The sequence below is a fragment of the Amphiura filiformis genome, chromosome 3 (genome assembly GCF_039555335.1).
Source record: "Amphiura filiformis chromosome 3, Afil_fr2py, whole genome shotgun sequence".
Lineage (NCBI taxonomy): Eukaryota > Metazoa > Echinodermata > Ophiuroidea > Amphilepidida > Amphiuridae > Amphiura > Amphiura filiformis.
Window position 1 is genome coordinate 22,874,565 of NC_092630.1, and position 20,042 is coordinate 22,894,606.

Genomic DNA, 20,042 nt, shown 5'->3' on the forward strand with positions numbered 1-20,042 from the left:
TTTTCGCTAAAGGCCACGAAAGGTCACACAGGGGTAAAAAACAAACAAATATAGTTTGTGCTATCTACGTTACTGAGTTATCCTCCCGGGGGGGTACTCAGTACAAATGACCATACGGGGACGTGCCGCAAATATGGGTAGCATTTTCAGCCTCTTGGTATATCAATGACCCCTTTTTCAAAGCCTATTTTGGTATGTGAATGGGTCCTTTTTTCAAAATTTTCAAAATTGTTTCGGAAAATAGCCCAATTTTTTCGGAAAATAGCCCAATTTTTCCTTAATCTAGCCAAAATTTTAAAAATTTTCCCACAATTTTGGGAAAATTTGTAAAAACTAAGACAATTTGGGTTAAATTCGGCTGAAAATTTTGACTTTTGGTATATCAATGGGTCCAAATTTCTTGAAAAATTGGTATATTTATGGGTCTACTTTCAAATTCTCAGCGGCACGTCCCTACCAAAACCAAACTTGAGACCCCCCCCCCCGGGTTATCCTACAAAATCCTCATATTTGGGCGAAATGACATGTTTTTGGTTGTACGGGAGTCAAAATTTCCAGTCAACTTACTCCGATTTGGGCAAAAATGGTGGCAAATTGATCTTCTTGATACAAAAATGTAGAAACGGTATAGAACTTACCTTCTAATCTGTTTACTTTACCTCTTATGTGCAATGGAAGCCAGAAATCAACAGTGGCCTATGGCCACCCAATGACCTGATTTGCACTCAATCTCAGTAAATGAACACAGTAGATAGGCAAAACTATTCTTATTCTGATTCTAATTTTCTTAGCTCAAGTATAGATTGTTACATTATCAATATGTCTACATTTATCCCATACTTTGTGTCATTGGGTTTTGTCACACTGATTTCTGTGGAAAGATACCTGGCAGTTTGCTTGCCAATGCGACATAATGTTGATGAAAGGGGGAAAGCGCATTTAAGATTGTAGTATTGTTGATTGGTTCAGCACATAGTGTGTATACAATTTGTAAAAACTTGCTTACGTACGTGGCTATCTGTGGTATTTGTACAAATTGCACACTTTCTTTCAACTGTAGGCTATTCGTGCAATTGACTGTCATAAATTGCACAAACTGCAACAACTGTGGCTATTTATACAATTGCACACTTTCTTGGAATTGTAGGCTATTTGTGCAATAGACCAACCTTCTATGGGCTTGCGAACACCCATTAGAGAATGTATTTGGAGAAAACCTTCTGATAATTACAAACACTCTCTGCGCAGCAAGACCTTCCATCTAAGCTTTTAATCCAATAAGCTGATTATCTATTTGTTTTCATGAATTGGAAGACATTCTTTGATGTATTATTGAGCTCAATCATCTGAAATTACTGGAGCGTGAGCCACCCAAGCTGATGGCTCAGCATAGTATTTTGTTGTCAGAAGGTTTTCTCCAAGTTCATATCCTAATGCATAAACTCTTTAAAGCATACACAATAAACATTAAACATGCAGTATCAATGTATTTGCTCATTATCAACCCTCCCATTACACAATACAACAACTACCTTTTGTATATCGCGAGTTGTCAAAAGATTAATATAACAATACAGTCAGACGGATCTAAAACATATGTTTTTGGATCCGGGTAAATCATCCTCACATATCAGAATATAATTTCAGATGATGAGAAAAAGAGATGTTTTCATCATGAGGAACTTTATAAGCTTTGGATATTTTCTTCTACTAGTTGAGCTGATATCGTTGACTACGACGACCTATGGGAATCCAATTTTAAGAAAGACAGGCCAATATTTGAATGAACGAATAAAACGAGGTATTTATCTTAATTATATATATTTTCGCATGTGATACGTAAAAAGAATGCGATGTTAGCCTCAGGAAGTCCAACGATATTAATATTTGTTTAATAGTAATATGCTAATCCTTCTGGTGTGATGCGTTGATTTTTCTCATATAAGTGCTTTAAATATTTACATAATAATCGTCAATAGTGCCTTGGTCTTGGTGTTCGTGAGTTAACGTCAACAATTGCCAATTCAGATGTGATTTGGATCGGGTTGATAAAATAAAGACCAGCAATTAGACATTACTGCCAAAATTAATTATAAACTGCTGATGTAAAAATATGTCATAATAGTTATAGACCGACAAAAGTCTCTTTTACCGATTTATGCGGTAACTTTAAATTTAAACTTTCATTTAAACGATAGTAATGTATGATATTGAAATGATGAATAAATGTGTTTTATAATCACAGCTTAAAGGTTGTTAGTTTTTAATGTGTATAAGATAATCATAATTGCGAACTAATCATATACAGTAAGCCAGCAAATTAAGGTACCAGTTGTGTTCACCTCTGTATATCCTATATAAAGAAAAATGTGTCAAAATTTAAACCAGTAGCCAATACCTGTACTCTTTAGCTCTGATTTAAGACCTCATTTGTTGAAATTGGTTGAAAATTAATGAAACGGTGGTCTAAAAAATAAAGAAAATAAAGAAACGAAATCAAAAGTTGCACTTTTGTGTTCTAATCAATGAAAGCACAACGCTAATTTTAACGTGTTAATCAATGGATGCACGGCGCTGGTTCTCTTGTTCGTGAACGCACTGTGTGCAAATCAATAGGGCACGCAATGGAGCAAACTGCAACTTTTACATTGGCATCTTCCTTGGGTTTTGGATCGTCATATCTTTATTTCTTAAACAATTTCAACAAATGAGGTCTTAAATTCGAGCTAAAAGATGCAGCTATTGGCTGCAGGTTCCAATTATGACATATCTGTCTTTGTTTAGGATATACAAGGGGTAAACATAACTGGTACCTTAATTTTTTGGCTTACTGTATATTACTTTGATTTCTAGGCTCGTCGGGCTGTAGTGGTCTTCCGTGTCACAAGACTGTGTCAAAGAGATCTGTTCTATCACATTTACTTCAAGGTATTAAAATTTATTTTTACGTTTATATTCTATAATTAAGTAAGTGAGTTTAAATTAAATGTGTTTTTGTGTGTGTGTGGGGGGGGGGTGTGTGTTTTTCAAATCAATCTCTGTATTAAAAACGTAAAAAACCTACTCACCTATATATTTGATGTTCTTTTTCAGAGGTTTTCCGATGTTCTTGTCATCACAAATCTGCAGGGGGTGAGTTTTAAACTGAACCGATCAAGCGGCATGTCGCCAAAGTCGTTCTTGAGTTATAAGATTCAAATCCTTGTGCTTGGTGTCTATTGTTTAAATAACCAATGTTGATGTCAACTTTAACATGTTTAACTTGACTTTTTTATTGTCATATTTGACCCAAATAATGTTCTTGTCCACTGTAACATAACTTTCTTATCATATTGTCATATTTACATATAAGCTTGTTAAAAATTTATCATTATTATTACGATACAAAAATTTGAAAAATAATGTTTTACGTTACTGACCCCATTTTGCTTGATCGGGACACATTTATATCGTTGGCGGTCCTTTTTTACGCATTCATGACTTTGTTACTTGATTTCACACTCCCTTTTATTCAATTGCTCCGGAACTGGGGGTGGGCCAATAATTTTGGTGGGGGCCAAGTACTCTACGGCCTCCAATAATTTCAGGTATAATCCATAAGTAAAATTCATAATTTTAGGGTATCATTCATAATATAAGGTACAAATCATGTAAAAATGTATGCATTTCAAAAGGGGATAACCCCTCTCGCACCCACCTCTTTCCGCGTTTCGTGCCTTGGAGCAGATTCTACATTGATGGGCCCCAATATTAAAAATCTTCCGGAACCTCCGTTATTTCTCGTTGCCAATATAATTGTATGTCTTTTGCCCCCCAATTTTGTACGTCATTACCATTATTTTAATTTCTTAGCTACAGGTGGTTCAGCGTTAGACTATTGTAAACGCCAACCATGCTTGAATGGCGGCTCGTGTAAGAAGCTTGTAAATGGACGTAAATGCCATTGTGTGTCTGGATACACGGGTAACTCGTGTCAGCAAGGTGGGCTCATTTGTCGTTTGTTCATTCGTTTGTCTATTTATGCTTTGTAAGCATGGAAGTTCATCAATCCTATCTGGTTTCACCCGGGGTTTCACCATATTCACACAACGGGTTTGGCCGGTATGCACAAAACAAGTTAGATGATGTCCCGGGGTGTGGTAAAGCAAAGAGTACCATCTTCACCATGTTTGTTTGTCACTCATTGAGTGCAAAATAGTGCACCTCCGGACAAATAATCCGGAGGTGCACTATTTGCTCTCCATAAGAGACAAACAAACATGTTGAAGTTGGTACTCTTTGCTTTACCACATTGATTAGACCAGTTCTATAGTTAGACCTGGTCTAACTTGACTCTGTTGTATTCACTTTTTTTTATCAGTGCCTCAGTTATATACATTGACAAAATATGTCAAGTTGTCATATGTTACGGGCAAATTCCTTCACAAATTAGCACTAATAATCAAAGTTGAGCATCTTAGAAAATCTCATTCTTGATAGTTCGTCACAACTTCGCGCATTGCCGCTGTGGCTGTGACTTCCCTATTTATAGTTATTGATGATCCCAATTTTTGTTTCAGTGGATTACTGCAGGACTCAACATTGTAACAATGGCGGCACTTGTGAGAACTTGATCCATGATTATATCTGCCATTGTTTGAGTGGATATGTCGGCGATAATTGTCAGACAGGTAGGCTGCTTTCAACGAGCAATGACAATTCCGGTCATCCTTCGTAAAATCATTTGATTTATAGGGGCGTAGCAAGAGCCTCGGGGGACAAGGAGCAGTGCGGGCCCTCTTAACATATCCTTTATAAGCATATTTCTTTTTGCTTGAGGCCCCTGAACCCTCGGGCCACTGGATTTCGTCCACTATGTCCATCCGCTTCCTACGCCCCTGTATACTGTGGCCCCTGGTTGGTACAAGTGCTTGCGGTAGAGCAAACTACGGTATAGGCAAATATCACTGATTATCATATATCATTTTTCGTACGGTGCAAATGACATAGACATTATTTAACAAATACCAAACACGACTTTTCTTTACATTGAAATTATCGTATACAAATGAATCAAATAGGAAGTCATACATGAATATATATCATGAGGTAAAATAGGAATGTTTTATAATTGAATTTTTGTTCTCTCATAGTAACTAATCCTGGGTGACTATATTCCGCTCCTCTGTATTTAATGAACGATGAGGGCGATATTATCGAATCTATTTACAACATTACAAGTTGCAATGCATCGAGTGACAAACATTAATGAGCTATGGCATCATCACCCAATTTGCATCTCGCCGTGATTTAATAGTGTATTTACTATGCAAATAACCACTTAACTTGCTCCACAGTGTAATGGGAACTAACTGTATCTTCTATAGTGCCCTGGCGACTTTATGCTCATTTTGTAGGATCAGGTCGTTATGAGTTAATGCTTTCTGGCTCTCAACCCTCAAATGATGCTCTACTTATAGTAGCCTACATTTAACAGAACCATCAATGAGGAGAGTTAATGATTACTTTCATAACGTCTTTGAATACGGGACACCCCGTCAGTCCGAAACGCCGTCAATCCGAACCCGTCAGCCCGAAAAACCGCTTGAGTTAGGGTTAACCTAACCCTAACCCTAACCCTTACCCTTACCCTTACCCTAACCCTAACCCTAGCGGATTTTCGGACTGACGGGGGTTCGGATTGCTATATCGTGAGATACTTTTTGAGATATTATACCAAATTAATTATAACTGACGCTAGTTCAATGATAATTGCGTCATTACGTATTAAAACATGTAACTATTTTTAAATGTCCCTTGATTTGATTCATTTTCAGTTGATTACTGCAAAGGTAGACCTTGTTCAAATGGTGGTACATGTGAGAATGTAGCCTTGGGACGAAGGTGTTTGTGTAGAGCTGGATATCTGGGTGACTCCTGTCAAAATGGTTTGTAAAATTCATAACTTAAGGTTCTTATCACTGCTTATGGGTCGTTTTTAGTAGTAAAACATTCGGCATAAATTATGTACATACCCTCCGCAATCTGTGTTTTAAAAGTTGAGAATAGGGATAGGTTGGGATAACTAGGTTTAGGGATAGTTACTGTTATTGTTAGGTTACGTAGGTAATTCTCGAATTATTTCGAAGTTTTGATACCAGCATAAGTTATGATTGAATTTGTTTTTAAGGTTTTATATTTAGAACTTAAATTTATATTATTTATTATGTAAAATTCCTCCCAAACTTGTGTTTTAGGGCTAAGCTCAAGATTAGGGTTATGGTTATGGATGAGACTTACGGTTAGATAAAGGTTATGATTAAGATTTAGGCTGTATTTATGGTTAGGGGTATATAATTGTAGCGTATTCTGGACTGTGTGTATGGTTAGGGGTATATAATGTTGTAGTGTATTCTGGACTGATTCCAAAATGTGTGTACCGAACTTAAATTGGTGAACAATAATTTCTAAGATTTTTTATTAAAATATTTCAATGTATCACGTTTATATTGAAATTGCGGTAATTGATCAGAAACAAAATATGGTAATCTTTAATTTAAGTCCTATCAAGCCCATGTTCAGTCTGTTTTGTAGTATTTACTCTTTTTTCCTACAGTATTCACTATTGCAGGTTACATTATAATAATACGTTTTGGCTTCTGTTTCCCCCAAAAATCTATTTGATTTGATTTTCGTTAGTTGACTACTGCAGAAATAGCCCGTGCGCAAATGGTGGTACCTGTCAGAATTTAGCCTCGGGACGCAGATGTGTATGTAAAGCTGGATATCTGGGAGACTCGTGTCAAAATAGTACGTAATATTCAATTCAAAGTAAAACACTCATGGGTCTTTTTAATTATTGTAATTATCCATTACAATGCTTTAATAGATTTCAGTATATTGAACATTTAAATTGATTTCCGACCTCGACATCAACAGTCCGTAGAAAAACCAGAAACAACTTCCTGACCAGGCAGCGTGTTGCCAGTGCAGGTAACATGGTATCCCATAATGCAATGATCTATTTCAAATAGAGCATCCTTTAATAGACCGTTATTTCTTGGTTTAGACTAAAGAAGTCGGACCGGACTGATCAAGTACATTAGTCCGGCTGCAAACACCATATTTTTGGAGTTAGATGGTTTTGCCAGTTAAAGTTTGTTTTTTTGCTGGTTATTGATCTTTGAGTGGTGTAGAAAAAGATTCCGTGGGATGTAAAATCGTCACCCTTGGGCAATCCGAGATATTCAAGATGGCCGCCACTTATCTCTGAAATAACATTCAAATGGTGTTTTAGTGACAAAAGATATCATACCAAATAACTATAGTGTTTTGGGCAGTTAAAGTTTGTTTTTTGCTGATAAATGATCTTTGAGTGGTGTAGAATAAGATTTTAAGGGATGTGAAATTATCACCCTTGGGCAATCCGAGCTATTCAAGATGGCCGCCACGTATCTCTGAAATTGCATTCAAATAATGTTTTATTGACAAAAGCTATCATACCAAATACTGTTTTGGGCAGTTAAAGTTTATTTTTTTGCTGATAAATGATCTTGGAGTGGTGTAGAATAAGATTCTAGGGGGTCTAAAATTGTCACCCTTGGGCAATCCGAGATATTCAAAATGGCCGATTCGTAACTCTGAAATAGCATTCAAATGGTGTTTTAGTGACAAATGGTATCATACCAAATACTGTTTTGGGCAGTTAAAGTAAAGTTTTTTTGCTGATAAATGATCTTTGAGTGGTGTAGGATAAGATTCTAAGGGGTGTGAAATTGTCACCCTTGGGCAATCCGAGATATTCAAAATGGCCGACACGTAACTCTTAAATTGCATTTAAATGATTTTCTTGGTAACAAAACAAATAATTTTTGTATATTTACTGCGCATATATGGTAGTATGGGCTCAATATGTAATATGTATATGGACGTAGATTATGAATTGACACGCTTCAGTGATCCCAAATTGCCATGATGGCGTCCCGTGAGTTGTGTAATGTATGCTCATAATAGGTAATTGTCTTTTCTTAACATATTGAATGGTTTGCATAACATATCATACTCATACGTTTCTTGTTATTTAATTTAATCATTCTTAACCTTAATCTTAAGTTTTACCTGTCTTTCAGAAGATTTTAGCAATGGAATACACCAATTAGATTGAATTAAAAATCATTACATGTGTATATATTTTCATAATGAAATATGCTCTTTAACACAAATACCTGAGAATTGTAGCTATAATTGTATGACACTCTTTGAAAATACACTTTCAAGGAGTGTGAAGATATAATGATTGCTGTTCCAAGGGAGTCATTTGAGTAATAGCCCACATTTGTATGTACTAAGGTTGAGTTTTGAAAATGACAAACTGGCCTATATTATACAGCTAGAAAACATTCCAACGTGCGCAGAAAAAAGACAGCATATTTTCTTCAGTCTTTAAAAAAAAAATTGAAACAGTATGTAGCCTATTTGTTTCAATTTATCTTCACATACCGATACGGGAACGAATGTAATAATGCTCATCGTTGCTCTCTGATCAATGGGCCAGCACGTATACAAACAATCATCAATACAAGCAAGATTATGAGTATGATTTTGTATGTCAGCTTATATCAGCCTGAAAAATGATAAATTTCTTATCATAAAAAATGTAAATACACACGCAAAACTAATATTGGCAATTATGTAGAAGATGGTTCTATACCCAGTCCGCCAAACGACTACGTTGATCTTCCCCCCACTTTGACTTCCAGGAATACTAATGTGGGGAAGTGTGTGAACTCCAAAGATTCAAAGCATCCAGACAGATAGAAGCTTGCATATATGTACATATCTACACATAAACGTTGTGTCAAAATTTGAGTATCTGATAGCAAAATGCGCAATCGTGGTGATAGCTAGGCAAATGAGATCAGAGAACGTTTAGAAATCTCTGTGAGTGATCTTCACGCGATGGGAATTAGGCATCACAGAGATCCTGTGCCTTAAGGAAGAACAGATGATTGTTCCAAGTTAAAGAAGAAATAAAACAAGCAAACACACTGTTATTTTATTGTTTCTAGTGACAAATTTAAGCAATATACGCTGTGATGTTGCAGCATCTGAAGAAGATGCAACTAATGAATTCCTAAATTATGCTGTAGATGTCCTATCTGGTGATAAGAGTCGCATTTGGAAACCTGTTGAATTGTATCAGGAATGCTGCACACATTTGGAAATCACATTAACTCGTGCTGACCGTAGGTGACTCAATGAAGAACTCCAAACAAACTTTGCCGAAGAGCCTCTAGTTCTTTCATCACAAAGTTATTCTAGTATTATCGTATTCCGTTGCAACTTTAACGCACGTGAAATGTGAAGTTATAATGAAACTGTTATAGGCAGTAGCATCCAAAAAGTAGCCAAACAGGTAGTACGAGAGTGCAAAGACATTCGCATTGTAAAGTCACACTAAAATATCCCTATCGACGAGGATTTGGCTGCACAATCACTATCTGACATGCTACAATTTCCTCGCCGAAGTTGAAGAAGTCCTTGTCAGCTTTATTGATAGGCAACAAAATCCTGTACCAAAGCAAGCAAGGGATCTTCAAGTGGCATTGGGTGTCTTACTCATAGATTCAAAGATGATTATAAACCATCTGTTCGACTACTGGGTTACATGTTGCTATATATAATGATCGGTCGGAATTTCGGCTGCAGTTGCAGGCGCTGTTGATATTAGTCAAGGAATGGAAGGCGCTCAGCTAAGGAAGGATCGGTACAAGTTGGGCAGATAATTTCGATACAGATATCAGTTCAGATATCACCAAATGGAAAGCTGTTTACCCCGAGCTGTCACTCAATACACTCCCTGCAAAAAGTCTTCCAAAATGTATTATATTTCTACCTTTCATCTCGGTGGTGGCCGTCTTGGAATTTTTATGCGATTGTAAAGAAGTAAAATGTCAAAGTGGATCTGCTTAATTCTAGGGTGTACATTAATTATTGTAAGAAACAAAATCTGGCAAAAGAACTTTACCTTGAAACTAATCGTTTTTGCTTATGACGTTAACAGCGGCCATTTTGAATTGCGAGAGTGTCATGTTTAAAACTGTATATAGTTTATATCTAAAGCATCCAAAAGGAAAATAATTTACATAAAATACTTTAAGTTATCATTTATTATGGTACCGCTAGTGAATAACCGAGCTTAATTTTAGCATCCATAGTGGCCATCTTGAATATTTCTAATTGCCCAAGGGTTATCATTTTACATCCCCCAAAATCTTATTTTGTACCACTTAAAGAGTAATAATCAGCAAAGAAAACTACTTTAACTGGCAAAACCATCTAACCTTGCTCTGCCACCGGACTAATCTTTAGATCATCTTTAGTACAGCACGAGTTATCAACAACAACAACATAACGGAGGATAAAACCAGGGGGATTCCCAACTTTGGTTTGGGTGGGGATGTGCGGCTTCGACTCCAACAAACTTAAAAAACAGTCCCTAAATTATACCAATTATACTTTTTAAAGAAAATGTGGAAAATATACCCTTTCATAAACGAAATTGTCATCAAATTTAGACTCATCAATGAACCAAAATGGCTGAGCATGCACCCGAATTTAAACTAAATTGCTGAAAATGCACCCCAAATCCGCGGCAAATCCCTGTACCGTTATTTTCACTAAGAACCCCGGGTGATTACCTTCTCCGTTTTATTGTCGTTCCATTGTCCTCTTGTCTCGTATTATTATTGTTATTATTAAACTTATGTTGGGAGCCTCTGTCCTGATTGCTTTACTCAACTAGTTGCCTTTTACTTTTTCAGCTGATTACTGCAAAGACAGTCCCTGTGACAACGGTGGTACGTGCGCGAATTTGGACAAAGGTTACGATTGCACATGCCCGGCTGGGTTTCTTGGGGACTCTTGTCATAATGGTTTGTATAATCCAAATACAACTTAAATCACAAGCAATAAGAGCATATTACATATTCCATATAGTACAAATTTTACAAGCAATTGTAACAAATCAGATTGTTAATCGCCCAATTTTGCGCCAAAGAAAAGCACTTCATCCAAATTTTTGCCCAGTTAATACCATTTTTCTTTGCTTCACTTTAGATGTGACTGATACGTAAGGCGTTTATTTCATCGAATCGTACAAAGTTTGTTGTTTTCTTTTTCAGCTGATCACTGCAAAGACAATCCATGTAAAAACGGTGGTACATGTGAGAATTTAGTTGATGGTTACGAATGCAAATGTCCAACTGGGTTCGTGGGTGACGACTGTCAGAATGGTTAGTTTGGACGTGATCCTAAAAATGGTGAAAAAAGTTACTAGTTACGGTTACTAGTTAATGAACCTAAAAGTTGAGAAATAAAGCTAGCAAAACGACATTATGAAACATCATTAATTAGTACGGAAAATTACTGCTAATTTTTCAGTTGATTACTGTGACAGTAGTCCCTGTGAAAATGGTGGTACATGTAACAATTTAGACAGTGGTTACGAATGCACATGTCCGCCCGGGTTCCTGGGTGACGACTGCCAGAATTATGGTTGGTACCGTATACTAGTATAATCGCAATCTAAGTTACACAAGTTTAAGCAAGGATATTTTATTAAGGTTAATTTATTAACTAAAAGTGGACAAATAAAGTTAGCAAAACAAAATTATGTGACATCATTAATTAGTACGGAACATTGTGGTTTAATTTTCAGTTTACTGTGACAGTAGTCCTTGTGAAAATGGTGGTACATGTAAGAATTTAGACAGTGGTTACGAATGCACATGTCCGCCCGGGTTCCTGGGTGACGACTGCCAGAATTATGGTTGGTACCGTATACTAGTATAATCGCAATCTAAGTTACACAAGTTTAAGCAAGGATATTTTATTAAGGTTAATTTATTAACTAAAAGTGGACAAATAAAGTTAGCAAAACAAAATTATGTGACATCATTAATTAGTACGGAACATTGTGGTTTAATTTTCAGTTTACTGTGACAGTAGTCCTTGTGAAAATGGTGGTACATGTAAGAATTTAGACAGTGGTTACGAATGCACATGTCCGCCCGGGTTCCTGGGTGACGACTGCCAGAATTATGGTTGGTACCGTATACTAGTATAATCGCAATCTAAGTTACACAAGTTTAAGCAAGGATATTTTATTAAGGTTAATTTATTAACTAAAAGTGGACAAATAAAGTTAGCAAAACAAAATTATGTGACATCATTAATTAGTACGGAACATTGTGGTTTAATTTTCAGTTTACTGTGACAGTAGTCCTTGTGAAAATGGTGGTACATGTAAGAATTTAGACAGTGGTTACGAATGCACATGTCCGCCCGGGTTCCTGGGTGACGACTGCCAGAATTATGGTTGGTACCGTATACTAGTATAATCGCAATCTAAGTTACACAAGTTTAAGCAAGGATATTTTATTAAGGTTAATTTATTAACTAAAAGTGGACAAATAAAGTTAGCAAAACAAAATTATGTGACATCATTAATTAGTACGGAACATTGTTGCTTAATTTTCAGTTTACTGTGACAGTAGTCCTTGTGAAAATGGTGGTACATGTAAGAATTTAGACGATGATTACGAATGCACATGTCCGTCTGGGTTCCTGGGTGACGACTGTCAGAATGGTTGGTATACTAGTGTAATCCCAATTTTAGATACACAAGTTTAAGCAAGGATATACATAATATAATTCATGCTGAGAACACTCTCCCGGTTACTAGTTAATTTAGCTAAAAGTGGAGGAATAAAGTTAGCAAAACGAAATTATGTGACATCATTAATTAGTACGGAACATTGTTGTTTAATTTTCAGTTTACTGTGACAGTAGTCCTTGTGAAAATGGTGGTACATGTAAGAATTTAGACAGTGGTTACGAATGCACATGTCCGTCTGGGTTCCTGGGTGACGACTGCCAGAATGGTTGGTATACGGTACATGTACACTGAGCTCAAAAAGAAACTTATAATTTTTTACAACTTGTGAATCACAAGGTCATATCTTAAAATACTGTCAATCAAAATGAACCAAAATTACACACAGGATTACTTTAATACTCTACTCAAAACACATGTCAGTAACCAAGCAGTTGTCCAACTGACACAACAGCAAAATGCACTGTCATTGGACAGCTTCCTGGAAGTTCCTTCACTTTCACAGCCCAACATTTGGCACCCAGCACAAACAATCTGTGAGAATACACGCAATATCCTTGCACAGATGATTAAACGGTGTTGCTTTCTGCTTTTCATACACTTTTTTCATGAAAAAGGGCTGGGCTGTGAAAGTGGTCCAGGAAGCTGTTCCATGTCAGTGCATTTTGCTGTTGTGTCAGTTGGATAACTGCTTGGTTACTGACATGTGTCAAGAGTAGAGTATTAAAGCAAACCTGTGTGTAATTTTGGTTCAATTTGATGGACAGGATTTCAAGATATGACCTTGTGAAAAATTATAAGTTTCTTTTTGAGCTCAGTTTATATTAGTATAATCCCAATTCAAGTTACACAAATTTAAGGATATATACATAATATAATTCATACTGAGAACACTCTCCCCGTTATTATCTAATTTAACTAAAAGGGGAGAAATAAAGTTAGCAAAACGAAATTATGTGACATCATTAATTAGTACGGAACATTGTTGCTTAATTTTCAGTTTACTGTGACAGTAGTCCCTGTGAAAATGGTGGTACATGTAAGAATTTAGACGATGATTACCAATGCACATGTCCGACTGGATTCGTTGGTGACTCCTGTCAGAATGGTTCGTATATATACAGAAGTATATTTAGATTAGAATAGATGTCGTGTGTTCAATTGTGGCATGAATTAGTTGTTCGAGGCAGAGATAGGATTCATAACGTGTTCACTTGACCACAACGAAAAACTGTTTCTGTTGCATGTTAATTAGTCTGTGATAGTTTTAATTGCTTTAAGTTGGACATTTGACTTTAAAACCGAGAAAGTAAATGGATATAATTAATATAAGACCGTATTAGTAACAGATTGACATCGTCGAAGTACTCATTTTCTTTTTCAGTTTGTGGCCGTGGAGATGACAATGACTGTCCAAATGATGGTACGTGGTGAGAATTTAAATGTTGGTCACAAATGCACATAATATGGTGTGTACGTATTCCTTTTGCAAAAATCCGACCCTATTTTATGAAAATAGATTTGGAAGGGAGGATAAGACTTTTCTTAAGTGTGCCAATATTAGTTTCCTAGTTATCAGATATATACCGAAAACATGTTTTCTCGATAAAGAAAGCATTACCACACATTTTGACCTCTTTCTTTTGATTTTGTTTTTGTTTTATTATACTATTGTAGTAGGGAAGACCGGGGCTGGTTGAAACAATTGGCCTATTTTTGCTCATAGCTAGCATATCTGTGATAGGATAAAAACATTGTTGGTACCTAGTTCGAGGTTGAAGCCTCCTTTATTAACACAGTTATTGACACACATGTTTGTTGTACAGTTAAAGGGGAACAGCCCGATAAAATGTGGGTGTTAAACGTCCCTTGATACTCTTTTCTCTCCCGGTCTTTGTCTTAGTCTATAATATCTGTTTGTCTCTATGTCTCAGTTCGCCTTTTTGGTAAATCCCATAAGCCTTCACGCCGATATGCATTGTTAGCGAACATCGTTACTGCACATTTCAATTGACCTTTTCGGTAAATCCCATAAGCCTTTGCGAGTACACCTGATAACTAGTCATTTTACGTCACGTCGATCTGCACCGATGGCACATCGTTTAAGGTTGATGGGATTTACCGAAAAGGTCAATTTGCAGTAAAGTGCGCAGTAACGATGTACACATCGGTGTTACGACATCAGGGTTCGAAGACACAAAGGCTTATGGGATTCAACGAAAAGGTGAATTGGTTTCCAACCTTACTTTTGAAAGTATTTTGGAGGTGTCAAAAAACACAAAAGCTTTAAAGCTTTACAATTCAGAAATAATGAAGAGGTTTTACCAAAGTAACGGATTCTACATCTGTTCTCTCCCCACGTAGGTTTAACAGCAGGCGGTGACACTAATATACAGGTAAGGCAGGTTTGCGTTTTGTTTGTTTTTGTTAAGGCAAGCCATAACAAAATACATTCCCTTAAAATACTTAAAACATTGTGGTTGTTGTTCATTTTTTGCAGATTTAATGCCTGTGGAGTTGCAGATCTTTCGTGCTTTGGGAAAAATGATGAACAATACATGTTATTATTTAGTTTGAATAAAAAGAAGCCGAGCAATCACACCATTTACAGCATTTATAACAAAGAGAATCAATAGTGTTCAGACTAGTATTGGGCTGTCCCAGTTGAAATCAATACACACCTATGGAAGACATGACCTTATTCTTCCACACAGGGAGTGTCAACTTCAAATGGGGTTACATGAATGGGTGACTCCATTAGAAATCTACACCCCTATGTGGGAGATTAAGATCATGTGTTCCATAGGAGGTGTATGGATTTCAACTGGGATAGCCCATTTGATATTGTTTATTATATTTTAGCACTCAATCTTTAGGGTAGCGTGTATGACTATCAAAAGCATTATTTCCATATTACACTGATAAAGCTATCGGCAATATGGCTTATATAACACACTTTATTACAGAGTAATAATTAATCTTTCCCTAGAGAAGTCCTTTTCAGAGGGCTGCGCTTTCGGAACTCTAGCGAGTGCCATCTTCAGGGCAACTAAATAAACACGATGATGTGCCTTATATACTCTAGGGTAACTGTCGGTAGCACATGTCAAAGTGATTGACATAAATTGAGGGAAATGTCATGTCCTACTACTCTGTAATAAAGTGTGTTATATAAGCCATGTTGCCGATAGCTTTATCTTACTCTTACAGACCAAGAGTACCAAGTAATTTCAAATGGCAGTTTATTACTGCTGTATTATTGTGTTAATCGTAATCTAGAAAAAATATCGAACCGATCGTAACACTTACATCGTTAAGGGGATGCAATTCCTTATGTGAATGCTCACTGTATTACTCAGCATAATTTAAAAGTCCAAGATGTCTACTTTAAACATCATACAATAAGCTTCTAATTTATTTCACACTTAAAGGCTGATAATTAAAAAACACAGAGAGTCTCTTTATCAATGTGTATACATAGTTGAGTAGTTGTGGGTAATATAATAAAATGGTGCAAAATAAAGAGACTTCGGGTCAACCTCTGGAAAATGTAGAAAATCTAAAAAACTGCTGTGTACTGTATGAAAACGAGTTTTGAGCGTTTTCCCCTCCGGAGAAAAAATGCACATGGGCGGAAATGACACCTCCTATATCAAGCTTTGGGATGAGATCTCCTTTATAGAATCCATACTATTCCATCTCTATTTGTCCTAATATTTGAGCACAAACATCACTAGGTCATGCGCCCTTCCAACCTGTCTTAAAATGCAGATAGACATTATTTTGAGGGCGTTCTTGGTAAAATAACACACACGTAAATAAATGAACAAAAATAAAAAAAAAAAATATACAAAAATCAAGAACACCAACAAAATAATAAATTGACATATACTCGGGGAGCTAGGACCACTTTCTGTGCACCCCCCACAGGACCAAACCAAACCAACTTTTTTAGGTTCCTGAGCTGACCCCAAAACATAATCAGGATGTTCCCAAAAATATAAACTGGCACCAAGGGGGGTAAAAGATCATCGAACTTTTAATAGGGTCAAAATTTCAAACTTGCTTAAATTGTGTTAAAAACCATTCCAATGTATTCCCCTAGTAAATTTGGTTTGGTTTGGTCCTGTGGGGGGCGCACATAAAGTGGTCCTAGCTCCCCGAGTAATAAGCTCATTTGATAGAGTGCTTTATATTTGAGAACAGAAGCTGTAATTAAAGATCTGTTGTGATTGATTATGTATGCTGATGTAACCATGGTTAAAGTGGTTGAATCTCGTGGTTGGTGTGGGTTCAGTTATATCATTACGTGCTGCTGGTACAATGTGTTAATACAGTGCCCATCTTAACGAAAATATGGAATAAATATTTGATAGGTAAGTGAAGATAAACTTTTATACACAATCTTTCTTTTTTTAAATTAAGGTCAATAAATTAAAGTGTATTAAGGGATCTAGAATGAGCGTTTATGGCGTTTCGACAGTATTTTTTGTGGGACATGAGAGCACCTCAGACGTATCGAATTGCATTCTAAATACGAAGCATGTCTTTCTGATATCAAATAATTTTCATTTTTGAAATTACGATATAATACAAATTTTATGACAAATTATTAAAATTTGATATTTTTCAAATTTTTGATATATAACAGAAAAATATAATAAATTTTATAAATCTAATGATATATTGTTAAAGTGTATGTATCTGGGAGGAAAAGCCGACGATCAATTGACATTTTTGACCTTTTATATTGAAGATATGGATTTTTTTTCCCCAAAAGACCTATTTTTTATTTGGTGTTTTGGAAAAAAAATCCATATCTTCAATACGAAAGGTCAAAATTTTCAATTGATCGTCGGCTTTTCCTCCCACCAATCATCAGATTTATAAAGTTTACTTCAAGTACTGTTAAATATCAAAAATATCAATTTTTAATGATTTGCCATAAAATGTGTATTACATTGCGAATTTCAAAAATCAAAATTATTTGATATCAGAAGGACATTCTTCGTATTCAGAATGCAATTCGATATGTCTGATGTGCTCTAATGTCCCACAATAAATACTGTCCAAACGTTCATACCCCTTCCCTTAAGGGGAAATGGTAAATTTAAATAGAAGTCGAGCGTCAGAATACAGTACCTGATAGACAAACAACGTCTTCATATAATGAGGTTTAGTTTTTACCAATAATACATCACACAACAGTATTATAGGGCATGTCTATATAGTCTGTAATGAACTGGGTAATGTTCTGCCATGTCATTAGCAACACAATTACATGAATGCACGAGTAATTATTCAAATATTGTTTTAACAATGTTGTTCAAATGTCGTTGTAAAAAATGTATTTCAAATATTACCGTTTCAAGCTACTATGTAGAGAGATTAATGCGAATATCTAACCAGCTATTCTGCTTCTGTGCTTTCTGTAGTAAGTCAAAGGATTTGATATTTGTCAAAAACATCTAATGCTCTCTTGAACACGTTTAATGCTCATTATTTGATATTTTCACCGTTCTTACTTTTCAGAATATTGATAGACTAACTCTATGACAATGTGGTCAATTTATACCGTGTATCTTACCTATTTGTTCTACTTGAGAGTAGGACAATCTGAAAACGACTTGGGTCTGGGACAATCTGAAAACGACTTGATCGACTACGAACTGGCGAGATTTCAAATACCAATCGATGGCAGCCAATTTGCTCACTTTGCGTTCAGCAAATACGATGGGTCCGTATATATTGGAGCCGATAACGCACTTTTTCACATCGATAAGAGCTTTCACACCAAACAAATTGATGTTAAAAATCGAAATATTAGTAATATTATAAAGGTAGTTTTAATAAATCAGGCAAATGACAACCTTATAACTTGTGGCAGTGATGGACGATGCCAATTAAGAAAGCTTACCAATATAACCTCGTTAACAGAGAGCGACTATCAAGTTGTTTCATCGGTGCAATTTACAAGTGTAGCGGTCATAGCATCTGGTCTGTCAGGGATTGAGACATTATATGTTGCGAATACATATGATAAGGAGAGATACGGACGTGACAAAGTTCTACCTATAACACGACGTAGTTTGATAAATGATAGCTTGCTCTTCAAATCCGAGGCTAATATCCGGTTTAAGGAAGACGCAATTCCATTTATTATCAATTATATCTACGGGTTTACACGAGATAAATTTACGTATTTTATCACAAGTCAAATTCAAGACTTTGATCCTCAAAATTCGAGTGAAAAGTTTTACGTTCCTAAGATGGGTAGACTGTGTCATGATTCGGACACATTTGATTCTTATACGGAAATTGTGCTTCAATGTGGAGGTTTTGGTGAATATGATGAATATTCATTACCTCAAACTGCTTTTGTTGGATACCCAGGTTCAGATTTAGCAAAATCAATGGGTATAAGCGTTACAGATGAAATTGTCTTTATAGGATTTACGACGAATGATGGGATTGATCGAACTGCTGCCAAACGACGATCCGCTATATGTTTGTATTCGATGCGTGATCTTGGAAATGCTTTTTTAAACAGTGTAACTGGTTGTCTTACAAAAGGTAACGATTATCAACTAAATTACGCCAACGGAAGCTATTGCTCAGTTAACAACGTGAGTATGTCGAAATTTTGGATAGGGGTTGATCGATCGGGGTATTTCTTTTACAAAGATATGTTGCAAAGCTAAATAAAAACTAAAGTAAGCTAAAGTAAACTAAACCACCCGCTGTGTCGAAGGCCACTTCCAGACTTCCTGTCTACAAAATGTTATGGCAGCCCGGTATTTACGTGCGTATTTATAAATATGTATTTATAATAATCGAAGCATACTGGTTAAATGCCTAAAACCGAAACCGACTTAAAACCCGTAATTTTGAATATGCAATATGATAAATTCCAACGTTGTTTGTTCTTCCATTTACTAATAAATGAAGCTGTTATTATAGAGTTAAGTTTCCATAAGCATTTTGTATAAGTCAGCTTACTGACCTCGGTCTGTGTTTTAAATTTTCATGTATCCTGTTATTAAATCATAGCTTGTAATGCAATCTTTTCACTTTCCCTTGATTTCAGTCTTTCACTCCAGATGATGCAAAAAACCAGTCATGCAATCCCCTGAATTTTACATATGCTGATGGTATTCAACCTTTGACCTCGACAGTAGCAATAGAACTGCCAGGGGATGCATTAATATCATCACTAGTCACAGTTGTTGAAGGACCGCACACCGTTGCTTTCGTAGGAACAATGGACGGTCGCTACGTAAAGGTTGTAATATAATTCGCCGTAGAAATGATTAAGGATTAACTACCATAGCAATCGCCAATAGGATAAACAATTTTGAATATATCGCACTGAACTAGTACTTTCACG

At 36.0% G+C, this 20,042-nt stretch overlaps 1 protein-coding gene across 3 annotated transcripts; it reads left to right on the forward strand.

Annotated features, from left to right (window-relative positions):
* The first annotated feature begins 1,623 nt into the window (after positions 1-1,623).
* Positions 1,624-15,201, forward strand: LOC140148233 (uncharacterized). 3 transcript variants are annotated; one of them, XM_072170101.1, is made up of 18 exons: positions 1,624-1,801; positions 2,854-2,928; positions 3,094-3,132; positions 3,853-3,981; positions 4,560-4,670; positions 5,817-5,927; positions 6,679-6,789; positions 10,803-10,913; positions 11,163-11,273; positions 11,699-11,809; positions 11,973-12,083; positions 12,247-12,357; positions 12,521-12,628; positions 12,816-12,923; positions 13,656-13,763; positions 14,040-14,078; positions 15,020-15,051; positions 15,156-15,201. In XM_072170101.1, the coding sequence occupies exons 1-18, from the start codon at positions 1,648-1,650 to the stop codon at positions 15,159-15,161; spliced, it is 1,686 nt and encodes a 561-aa protein (XP_072026202.1). In that variant the 5' UTR covers positions 1,624-1,647; the 3' UTR covers positions 15,162-15,201. The 3 variants fall into 3 exon arrangements, with proteins under 3 accessions (XP_072026202.1, XP_072026203.1, XP_072026205.1); XM_072170102.1 differs by having other exon boundaries at positions 3,859-3,981; XM_072170104.1 differs by lacking the exon at positions 6,679-6,789.
* Positions 15,202-20,042: the final 4,841 nt, after the last annotated feature.

Bases quoted from the DNA above. Each gene is read 5' to 3' on its own strand.
- LOC140148233 (XM_072170101.1), top strand. From the start codon at position 1,648: ATGATGAGAAAAAGAGATGTTTTCATCATGAGGAACTTTATAAGCTTT. The intron at 4,671-5,816 runs GTAGGCTGCTTT...ATTCATTTTCAG, and splicing joins CGGCGATAATTGTCAGACAG to TTGATTACTGCAAAGGTAGA. The intron at 6,790-10,802 runs GTACGTAATATT...TTACTTTTTCAG, and splicing joins GGGAGACTCGTGTCAAAATA to CTGATTACTGCAAAGACAGT.